The 12,586-nt window shown below is 33.5% G+C and overlaps 1 protein-coding gene across 1 annotated transcript; it reads right to left on the bottom strand.

Moving 5' to 3' along the window:
- Positions 1–1,089: 1,089 nt before the first annotated feature.
- On the bottom strand, positions 1,090–8,617 carry LOC139823013 (uncharacterized). Its single transcript, XM_071795274.1, has 9 exons — positions 8,331–8,617; positions 4,460–4,718; positions 4,181–4,243; positions 3,903–4,106; positions 3,203–3,517; positions 2,982–3,126; positions 2,682–2,761; positions 2,005–2,270; positions 1,090–1,265 (listed from the first exon to the last, which is right to left on the bottom strand). Exons 1-5 carry the CDS (start codon positions 8,405–8,407, stop codon positions 3,314–3,316), a joined length of 807 nt encoding a protein of 268 aa, XP_071651375.1. The 5' UTR covers positions 8,408–8,617; the 3' UTR covers positions 1,090–1,265; positions 2,005–2,270; positions 2,682–2,761; positions 2,982–3,126; positions 3,203–3,313.
- Positions 8,618–12,586: the final 3,969 nt, after the last annotated feature.

Here is a 12,586-nt window from a genome sequence, read left to right as displayed (position 1 = left end):
ATTATGTATTAAATATACAATAAATGACGTAAATAAATTAAAAGTTTATTTACACAAAATTGTATTCTTTTAATCATAATGATCATTTATATATGAACCTCTGTTTCTTGATAGTTAAACTACAATTTCTAGTGTATATACATTAAAAGAGATTGATTCAAATGTTTCGAATATCAAAATGGACTGTTATTCAAATAATCATTATAATCAAAAAATTTTATCGATCGGATGATATACGATAGATACTAAACTGGATTGTAAATCGCTGTATAAACGTAGTCTATGATAATTGTAAAATCATGGTAATGGTTTCTTATTAAAACACGTTTTTTTTTTTGTTTCTTTACAATTTATATCTTTATTGAACATTTTTATAAAATGTACTTATCGTGTTGTATAATGTATACGGCGAAACGTTAGAAAAATAATATCACATGACAGCGCATTATACATTTATACATATACTTATGTATCTATACATAGGAAGACTATCAAATTATCTTTGGTCATGTATCTCTTGCACAAAAGGTAAAATCTATGTATTTAATTACAATGAGCTGCATATATTACTCATAAACAACTTTAGGAACTAGAACCTTCATTTACATTTTGAAAGGTACTTAATCGTTATAAAAATAAAATAGAAAAAGATGAAAAAAATGTCTTCCGCTCTGAACTAACTTACAGGAAAATAAAAATAATTTTAAACAAAAGATCTGCATTTCTGTCGCACTGACAACGAATTTACATTTATAACGTCGTTAGTTCTCGTCTTTGTAGACTATTTGATAAGGACAATTACATATAAAAAAAATTAAACTCATGTGGACACCGCCATAGTACATAACTGTGCTTATAATAAAGACGAAACTTAAATATATAAGTATAATTGCAAAAATATGAATGTCACAATAAAAACAATACCAATATAAAAAATGCTTTCTTATGTTAAGACATTTCAGAAGCAGACAGCTTCTTACGGGTTTTCTAACTCTAAAATACTTTTCACAAATATAATATCGCATACCGGACATCGATAACGTTCCAAACGTTCGATGCATTAAACGCAACAGCAAAATGACCACGGAGTACAAAAATACAAGAGGGTTTTTATTAAACTTGACAATTTGAATTATCCAGCTTTTGTAATGCTTGCCGTCCATTTGTCTGCAGCTGTTGATCAATTCTAGGTAAAACCAATTTTGGAAACTTCGTCATATCAATACTCCGCTCAGGTATGTTTCCGTGTTCATTGTAAGAGTTTTCTATAAGTAAAAAATAATGCAACAATTAGTATACAAAATTTTGTCTAATGCAATAGCATAATAAACTTGAAAGAAAAGTGGAATTTAAAAATTAAGTTGTAAAAAAATTAAAAAATGGAAATATCTATAAAAATAAAAAAATAAAATTATGTAGTTGATTACACAAAGGTATTTGCGTGTGTTCTTTATTAAACAATTTTAATATTGTATAAAATATATTAAAGAGAAGAAAAAGAAAAGTTATGGCATAAGTAAGCTTTTGTGTTTGACCTGCTTCGCACTATTTAAGAGTATAATTTTTTTCAAGTTATTGCAGAAGAAGAAAGGCCATGTATTTTACAAGTTTCCTATCTGCATGTCTCAAAAAAATTGAAGATACGTATAAAAAATTTGGAAACTTATATCTTCTATTGTATATAAACTGATTCTACACTTTAATATATATTGAATCAAGAATATAAAAACTTTGGCCTTTTTCAAAAAGTAATACCGCTAATATTTAGAAAATTAGTTTTTATTTATATGTACAAAGACTAAATTTAATTATAAATACAGACTGAATTTGTGAGATTGAAAAATACTTGACGTTTTCGGATATTCGACTTTCTCTTTACAAGAACTATGTACTAGTAATAATAAAGAAAGTGATTTAAGAAAAACTTAATAATGCGTGCTACGTAATTTCACTAGATTTAAAATATCTGAAATTTGTGAATAAAACATTAAAATTATACGTTACCTTTGTCGGCGGTTAACAGTTTTTTTCTTCTTTTTGTTTGTTTTGTTTTTTTTTGTTTTTTGTTCTTTTTGAACGTTTTACGGGTACACAGTTTTCTCCTTCATGATGAAGTAATCCTTCTTGTACTGGTATTTCCTTTGCTATGTTTTCATCAATGTTACTGTCAGTATTACTATTAGTATTATTGGACAATGTATTTAATTTTGTTTTGGAGGCCACATCTTCATCAGATTTTGATGTATCCGCCTGACTGTCATCTTCAATATCTAAAACAAAATGCAATTAATATTAATTTTTATAATAACAAATACAAAAAGAATCATAAAAAATGCAGTAAAAAAACAAAAAAAATTTATTCTTTATTAATAACACTTGGAAAACAAAATTTAATTCGTGTTTAATTGAAATATGTATTTAATATTTTAATAACATAAGCTAGGATTCTTAACCAATAGTACTGCAAGAAGTAAACTAAAATCAGAATGTAGTGTAAATGGTTACTTATGTTACTAAATTATGTGAAAACTGGTTCAAAAATTTTAGATTTCTAAACATTTTTTATTGAGGGCATTGTGTAAAAATATTTGTACATTATATATTTGTAATAATTTTATATTTAGATGTTGTATTTAGTATTATGTTAAATATTATTTTTACTATTAGGAATAGAGACATACCTTTGAAGATTAATTTATCATTCTGATAAAAATTTTCACATCCGTCACTGAATAGGTGTAAAAAGCATTGAAGACTTATTCTGCAAACAATAAAAAGTACAATTTAATACATCATTTATGAAGAAGTATAAAAATGCAAATATGTAATAGATGTATATATAGAAGCATGTGCGCATTCGACGCACACAAACTTAACATTAAAACAAATTATTTAAAAATGAAATGTTACATGTATCAAAACATACTTTACTAATTAATTTGACATACTTTAAAAGACTTTAATACGACTTTGTTACAAACCTGCCATTTGTAAAATGTCTTTGAGCCTCTAGTATTTTATGATCTCGCGTTTTATTTTTAATATTGGTACGACATCCAATATTCTCGCCTGCTTGTAGACGTTTTAGTTTTATTTCTTCATCAACAATTATTTTTTGTAGATTATCTGTAAGTAGAAAGTTATAAAACTTGTTCATTTTATTCTTTAAATAAAACAAAAGAAGTATTAATAATAACATTACCTAAGAAGTTCCAAATATTTCCTTTTCTGATTCTTTTTCCTACTATGTTATGAAAGCTCTCTGTTATATTATTTGTCCTCACAGGACAATCATAAACGCTAACTTTTGACGCTAATGGTAGCCAGTTTTGCGTATATAATTTAAAAAGTCACAGATAGCAGGATATTCAGTGGAAATCTGATTAGCTTCCAATTCTATTAGAGAAAATGCTTCTTCAAAGTAGTTAGATGGAATCAATGCCATTGTCATAGTCATGGACAAAATATTTCTTGGTGCATCCGTTAATCCTAATCGTCTCCAGTAACGCGAAAGTGCCTGTAAAAAAGTATTCGTGTATTCTTGTTTGCCATAACATCTAGAAACGTTGGCGACTTCTCTGCTTTGTTAGTGTTTCCCACTTACAAGGGACTTACAGCTTAACGTGGATTCCGAACCACAGATATGTCTTAAGATGAGGGTACATCTTGAGACTCATCTTAAGACATATCTGTAGTTCGGAATCCACGTTAAACTGTAAGTTCCCTTGTAAGTGGGAAACATTAATAAGGCAACGAGTATTTTTCTCTAAGATACTCTCGCTAGTTCCCCGTTGCTTTGCAAGAGGAGAACCATGTGAGACATTAAACAAGCTACAATGTCCTCTATGTCGTGTATAATAATTTTTATTTATTAATAATAATAATTTAGTAAACTACCATACCTGATTAAAGTGAAACCAGCATCCATGTGCCTCTGCTGTTGGAAATTGTTCACTCATTGCTTTCATGGCAGCCGTCTCATAATCGCTCATTAAAAACTTGACATTGTTTTCAAGTGTTGGTACCAATTCGACAATTTTTTTCCATATAGCTGTATACATATTAGTAGAGCGACATTCGCAGAGGATAAAAATCGTAGCAACACCCTTAAAAATTTAAGAAACATATGTATATATATATATATATATATAAATTTATTGTATAACTACAATATACGTACTACGTTTGTATGTCGGATATGAATAGTGTACATTTGACTCATTAGTGGCACACGTGGAATGATCTGAAAACAGAAAATTATATTATTTATATCACATTATTTTATCTAAGATTATTTTCCAGCTAACAAGACAAGTCGACACAAGTATCATTCTGTTTTTGTTCAATATCCAATAAGCAATAAAAACAAAATAATTCGTATGTCGATTTGTGTGGCTAGCTGGAAAGCAACCACAAAATATAGAAAAATAAGTATTTAATCTATTGCACATGAACTTACATTAAATGTTCCATCTACATAAAGTTCCGTTGACTTTCCTAATTCATGTAAGAGTTTATCAGTTGTAAATATTAATGCTATTTTTCCATCATTACAAGTAACACTGTCTTTATAAAATCCTTTAAGAGGTACATATGCTGATAAACTTGTAGCAAGCGTATTCATGTCTTTTGGCAAACATGGGCGAAGTTTAATTCTTTCACGGTACAATGTACACTTTACTGTAGCATATGACAATGTTGTGGCTTCTTCAGGATACCTGCATATTAAGTTTACAAGCAATTACAAATTGTATTAGCCAAGGAATAATTATTTATTTCTAAAGTTAATGAAAAGAGCCAAAATTATGCATTATATTGATTACTATGAAAAACAAAATCAAATCAAATTAACAAATAAAAAATATCAGATGGAAGAAAAAGCATTTAAAAGCATAATAAAATTAATATTTTTATTTTTAAGTATATAAAATTAATTTTTACAACTTTATATTTATGTTAAATCACTGACATGTGTAAAATTAATTGGCAGAAAAAGTAGAATTTAATGTTATAAAAGTGAAATTCCGCAAAGAAATTTTCATACAGCACGTCTAAAGCTGTCTATTAATAATTATATTAATTTAAAGGACTTTGCGCGCTAGATTTCACTCATATAACATTTTCCTGCAAGTTAATTTCACACATGTCAAATGATGTAACTGAATTCGTAACAGCGTCATGACCGTAATGATATAAATAAATGATCAATAAATGACTGGCATGACTTTGAGACTTAAGACAGACGAGCAAGCGACGATGCTACATGTATCTGTAATATGGATATTTAATGCTGTGCGTTCTCTAATGGAAGTTTAGTCATACTACGTCGTCATGAATTTAACGTACATGCAACCACGCATACAAACATGTGCTACATTGCTCATTTTGAAATAAAAATAAATAAAAAGATAATGCTTATTCCATTTAAACAATCCTTTTTTTAGTAAGTACTAAATATTTAGTATATATTTATATATATATTATATATATAGTATTATATAATAAATAGTTATATATATATATATATATATATATATATATATATAAAACTATTTATTTGATATTATCAGAAAGTTTCCAAAAAGTAAAAAGTCGATTTACATTAAGTCCGACGGGCCAGATTTTTGAATTCATTTTCAAGATCACGGAGATTAGAGAACAGAACGGAATTCTCTAACTTTTTAACGATAATTGTTGTTACCGTTTAGAATATATTCTTTTCATTCTTTTCAACGCTGAGTCGTAATGGTTGAAATCAGTTGAATGTCACGTTAGCGATACAAAAATTGTCGCTAAAAAAGTTAGAGAATTCCCGTACTGGAGAATGATAGGCCAATGTTTTTGAGATGTGCTTTTAGACGTAAACGATGTAAAGTCTTCTCCGTGTCTGTGAATATGACAGTTCAAAACACAATTAATTTTATTAGTAAAATCTGTAAACTAAAAATTAAAAAATGGGAAAATGTTGCAATGTTCCTAGCTGCATACTTAAGCGGTAGAATAACAGAAAAAGAAAAAATTTTAGATGTTAGACAACTTGGGCTTTGTTTAAAGTTTGGAAGGTATGTATTGAACCTTGTATAAAGCTTTTTTTTTATTATTTTAAATCTATCTCGCATACTTCTTTATTAAGAATCACAGTTCATTACACAAATGGAGTAAAGTAGTTAGCACAGAGCTTTTGACAGATATTTTATATGTAAATTAAATTTTAATGAGGAAGATATTAAAAAAAAAATTAATTAAATACGGTAAATATTTCCCTTTACACAGTCAGCCCTAAATGACTTTTGCCTGACTTTGATGTTGACCTTAACTTGAAGGAGTTTGAAATTATTGACCTTTCCCGTCGCTCATAGTTCATTAAAAAGTTATTAACAAAACAAGGTTCAATGACCACCTTCAATGACCAACTTTTATCTGCTTGAACAAAGCGCATGTATTATATATCCATAAATTGCCATATTATTCTATTTCGTTAACTTTAACGTTTAATATCTGTAACAAAAATAATTAGTTAAAGCAAAGAGTTGGTATATGAATACTTGGATCTTATATTTAAGACCGTCACTTTCTCTTAAGATGTCATGAACCAATCACAGAGCCGTATTAGCATCTTTAAACATTACTTAAGACGGTCTTGAAATAAGAATCGATTATGTATACTGGCCATATAATTTTATATTTTATATTTCAGAAAGCATAAATACAAAGTACATTGAGAAAGAAATATGTGTATTCACTGAGAAAAAATATACTAATAAAAAGGAAAATTTTCTTCATTTTAGTAAATAGAATCACTGTTGTATGCAAATTAATATTTACTAAAATGCAGTAAATTTTTTTCTCAATGTATTCTCTGCTTTAATCATGGTAAAAGCATGTTAAAGCAGATAATAGTTGGTCTTGTTTTGTTAATAACTTGAACGAGTGACGGGAAAGACTAATGACCTCAAACTTTTTAAAGGTCAAGGTCAACATCAAGGTCCATAAAGTCATTTGAGACTGACTGTGTAAAGACAAATATTTATCCCTTTCTAGAGATGTAATAGAAGAGGTAAATTATTATTAATTAATTAATTGATTATGTGATTTATAGTTCTAATTAATTATATATACAACTTTTTATTAGGAAATATATATAAGCAATATGTCTAACAAAATATAAAAAATTCTCTATATTATTAAAATTTATTTTAGGTAACTTTTAACAATTAAATTCTTATTATACAGCATGTATAAAAGTAATTATTTTGGACGTATTATCTGTCGAATATTTGAAATACTTTATATTTAAGATGTTCCAAAAATATTTTAGAAGCAACCAAGCTTTCAATCTATATTTTTTATTACTTTATTCTCATTAACTTATGTCAATTTATATTAGCTTCAATCAATTCATGTATAATAATGTTATCTGTCAAATAATTACATTTATATAAGGTTATAACATAAAATAAATTTTGATCTCGGCTGTTAAAAATAAAAAAAAAACCGCTAAGTGCTTACATAAAAAAAAGATGTATAAATTAATATTTAATATAACCTACGGGGATATCTTCTTCCTTCAAAAAAGCGTGTAAAGTTAAATGTACAAAAAAATGATATCATAAAAAATTACCTTTAGAAAAACATTAAGAAAAACGCTAAATGCGCATGTGAAAAAGGTGCTGTATAAAAAAACTTTACTTTTATGCAACCTGTCCAAAAACTTGTACCGAAAAATTACTTTAATATAATCAAGTATATTTGAATCTCAATTTTACTATGCTGTTATATATTAATAATATAAAAAAAAATTTAAATAATATACAATTATGTTAAAAAAGAATAAACTTGTATTATAAATATTGATTCATCTGTTGGCATTATTTTTATAGAAAAGATACACATTTAAACCCTAAATTATATATTTATTCTAGAAACACTGTTACTTATAATTAATTTCTGTTTTATATTTAATACTTCAAGTTATTTTTGCAATCTTGCGTACTTTTAAAAAACAATTCATTGTCAGTTGGCACAATTGTTTGATGTTAATAATTTTGTAGGAAAACTGATTTAACAGATTTATATACATCTATTATTTGTACAAAAAAAACAGTTTCATGATAAATTATTTCTAATAAAGATAAACAAATATTTTTCTTGTAAATAAACTTTTAACTTTTTTCTTACATTAAAGTAATAACATTTTTTGATACAAGTTTTTAACAGATTACATAAAAGTAACATCTTTTTATAAAGCATTTTTTATGTATGTACCTAATGTCCTTTTACCTTATTTTAAAATTGTTTTAATAAAACTAAGAAATAGAATATGTACTTACTTCCTACAGACACTATCGAATATTTCTTTTAGAGGCAAAGACGTCTCTCGGCAAAGTTGTAACATTTCTGATATCATAGCAGCCTGTTGTATTTTGCATTTTGTTTTAGTATGGTTATGTTCTTCTTTTATATGTATTTCGCCATTCTTCTCAATAGTTATTTTACCCGGACATCTTGAAGAACGACGAGTACTGCATCGTAAAATGTTATTATTGCGAGAATCTTTGTTATAGGTGTAGTCATTGTACACATAAACTGTTGTACCAGGTTGCTTTCCAGGTATTTCGTTCATCTAGAAAATTAATGGTAAAATAAAAATCAATATAAAAAAATTGAGAAATATGAAACACTTCTATCGATCATAAATAATATTAAAGTTATGTAAAATTTTAAGTTTGTTAAATAAAAGAGATTTGTCAAACATAAACATGTCTATGTTACAATTATTAAACTGAAAGTATATTTGTTAAACGTACTTGTAAATACTTCATTTACAAAGTTTGTGGCATATATATTATTTTTTCAGCATTACATAAATGAAAAAGATTTTCTGAGATATTGTGCAGTATACAAAATACTATATATATATATATATATATATATATATATATATATATATATATATGTGTACACGTATGCATTTCGTATCATCGAACATTTTTGAAATATATGAAAAATATCGTTTCACAGGATTGTCCTCCATAAGAAACGAAGTGACACGCAACGATATTACTCGCGCGTGTTCACTTTTTGCACGCTTCGATTCGTAATGCAGCGATGTACGTATATATATATATAATATATACATGCAGTTGTGATATACGACATGATATATGATATATATATCGAGAATATATATATATATATATATATATACAACATTATATATATATATATGTGTGTACACGTATGCATTTCGTATCATCGAACATTTTTGAAATATGTGAAAAATATCGTTTCACAGGATTGTCCTCCATAAGAAACGAAGTGACACGCAACGATATCACTCGCGCGTGTCATCAGTTTTTGCACGCTCTATCGCTGCGCAAAGACTCGCGTTATTTTATGCCAATAGGAATATTTTGAAAATAAAACAAAGCACGATTCAATCGACGTTGAATAATTATCGATTACGATAATATTGAATGCAATTCAATCGTTATATTTGTTTTTTCTCAAAGTATCTTCGTGAAAATAACAGTACTGAAATAAAATTTTACAACGTTTAACAGTGGACGTCCATGTGCTACGTGGGTATTTACGTACCTATTTCCGTACTTGAAAATCGCGGCACAATGTTTTCATTTACGTGAGCGAAGAATTTTTGATCGCGGCACATTTGTCTGATCTGCTCCAACATGTCGCGGTACTTGTTACCGAATTCTTCGCTGTGCAATCCGTCGCACAGCTGAAGGAGTCGGTAGCGCAGTTGCGCAGGCGTAAAAATCGCGAACTCGGGATCGAACTTATGAAAGGTTCCCACGACGATAAGGTGTTGAGGGTAAACGTCGTTAGGGCGTGTCTCATTATCAGTAGGTCTATGCGAGACGTAAAGTCGCGTATCGTCATTTTTGGACCGGGCCTTTTTTTGGATCCGGTCGAGGTGGCCGAGGTAGTCGAGTCACCGACGCTTATACTTTTCGACGTCGACGGTGAGGCTGCTGCTTTTTTCAGTCTTTTTGAACCTCTCGAGGTCGAGGTGGCCGAGGTGGTTGAGTCACTAGCTGATTTTTTTATCGGCTTGCGTCTCGGTAAGGCTGGCGGTGATGACGGACCAGGTGCATGGCCATTCGACTTGGCTGGCGTTTGGATCGGTAGTCCTTTGGACCGTCTCCGGGTCGAGGTGGTCGAGTCATCGATTTCTTCTTCGATCGTTGGTAAGGCTGCTGATGCTGCTGCTTTAAAACGCTTTGAGCGTCTCAAGGTCGAGCTGTCCGTGGTGGTTGATGAGTCATAACCGGTCATTTTGACTTTCGGCAACATCGGCGGCGGCGACGGCGTTTGCGACGTTGTTGACCAATATCCGCGCACCCACCACGCACGGCCATCCGACTCTTTTTCGGACAGACGCTCACGTGTTCTGTCGCAGCAGCAGCAGCAGCAGGACGACTACCAGTGGCGGTGGTAGCGAGAGGCTGACATTCGTTTTTTTTCGGGCGACGGTACGACGAACGTTCCCATCGTTCCTCTCCATCTCTTACCAGCTTTTCGACGGAGCGCTTTATATTCGTCCAACGGGTCGTGTTTTCTTTTTCTACTAATTCTCGGAGGTCGCGGTTGAGAATCGTCTCTCGTCGACATCGGCGGCGGCGGCGACGGCGTTCGCGACGTTACTGACCAATATCCGCGCGCGCACCCCGCACGGCCATCCGACTCTTTTTCGGATGACACGCTCACGTGTTCTGTCGCTACAGCAGCAACAGGACGACTACCAGTGGCGGTGGTAGCGGGAGGCTGATATTCGTCTTCGTTGGGCGACGGCGCCTTCGCTTCTTCGACTTGGTTGATGGACTCGGGGAAAAACGTTTTTCCTCTCCTACCCGGAGGCCGCGGCTGAGAATCGTCTTCTCTCGTCGATATCGGCGGCGGCGACGGCGCCGCCGCTTCTTCGACTTGGTTGATGGACTCGGGGAAAAAACGTTGTTTTTCCCCTCCTACCCGGAGGCCGCGGCTGAGAATCGTCTTCTCTCGTCGACATTGGCGGCGGCGACGGCGCCGCCGCTTCTTCGACTTGGTTGATGGACTCGAGGAAAAACGTTGTTTTTCCCCTCCTACCCGGAGGCCGCGGCTGAGAATCGTCATCTCTCGTCGACATCGGCGGCGGCGGCGACGGCGCCGCCGTTTCTTCGACTTGGTTGGACTCGGGGAAAAACGTTGTTTTTCCTCTCCTACCTGGAGGCCGCGGCTGAGATTCGTCTTCGTCGTCTGTAATTTCTATTATCGTCGTCGTCGTCGTCGTCGTCGTCGTTAATGGCTGTGATAACGGCAATTGCAGCTGTGGCGACGGTGGTGCCGCAGCAGCGGGAGGACGTTGACGACTACCGCTAGTTGCAGCGTTAGCAGAAGTCGTTAATGGCGGTGATAACGGCAATTGCGGCTGTGGTGACGGTGGTGCCGCAGCAGCGGAAGGACGTTGACGACTACCGCTAGTTGCAGCGTTAGCAGAAGTCGTTAATGGCGGTGATAACGGCAATTGCGGCTGTGGTGACAGTGGTGCCGCAGCAGCGGGAGGACGTTGACGACTACCGCTAGTTGCAGCGTTAGCTGAAGTCGTTAATGGCGGTTGATCGTCGTCGTCGTCGTCGTCGTCGTCGTCGTCGTCGTCGTTGTCGTCGTCGTAGTAGTCGTCGTGAGTTTCGCGACCGCGTCTTTTTTTACGGCGTATCATTCGTAGTCGTGTCCTGACATCGCGTACCGTTATCGTTTGCCTGTCTTTTTTATTACGCACCACGCGTAGTACTCCCCGGGCCATTGTATGACGTTTATCGGAAATATGTCCACGTGGTGTTGCTATAAAAGTTGTCAGTAATTCCAGAAATCTAAATTCGTCGTCTATTCGTACCGTCATTCGCGCGACGCGCGCGAATGGTGTATTGGGGTCTAGGATGGCCTGCGCGATTCTCGTTGCTGAATACACGTGTGGATTATAGCGCGAAGATTTAGCAATGGGTGGGATTCGTATTCCGTCAAAAATGTTCTTAATTTGAAGGCCCTTTCGTAATGTTCAAAGTAATAATTTATCAGCACGTTCCTATTGTCGTTCGTTAACGTGTCATTGCCCACAAATTGCGAGTACGCCCACGACGCGTACAGCGCGACGATGTATCTCATCGCTCGCGTTGTTTCGTCCTCGTTCGGCACCCCTTCAATCGTTTCTATTTCACGCGTCACGTTTAGCGCGTGTCGCATAACATTCGTGAAGCAAGATCTTATCGCGCTCGTGTACAAGGGATAAACGAAATCGTCCGTCGGGTCGTCCAACGGACGCAATTGTACCATACCCCTATCGACGGAGGTGTTTTCGCGTCCGTTTAGGAACATGTTTCCCGTGACCTGATAGTTGTACACGGGATTTATTCCGTGCGCGAAGTACATGCCGCGGAAATCTGCCCGTACCGCGTGGCTCGTCGTTGCGGACGGTGTCCATACAACCGTCGCGTATTCCGGGTTTTCGAACCGGGCGATTTGTCCCATGTATGGAGAGATCGTCCGACGCACTTTCGGGTATGTCTTCCCCAATTGTGCATTTTGTAAA

The sequence above is a fragment of the Temnothorax longispinosus genome, chromosome 12 (genome assembly GCF_030848805.1).
Source record: "Temnothorax longispinosus isolate EJ_2023e chromosome 12, Tlon_JGU_v1, whole genome shotgun sequence".
In the NCBI taxonomy this organism is placed as follows: domain Eukaryota; kingdom Metazoa; phylum Arthropoda; class Insecta; order Hymenoptera; family Formicidae; genus Temnothorax; species Temnothorax longispinosus.
This window is presented reverse-complemented; position numbering and strand designations above follow the sequence as displayed.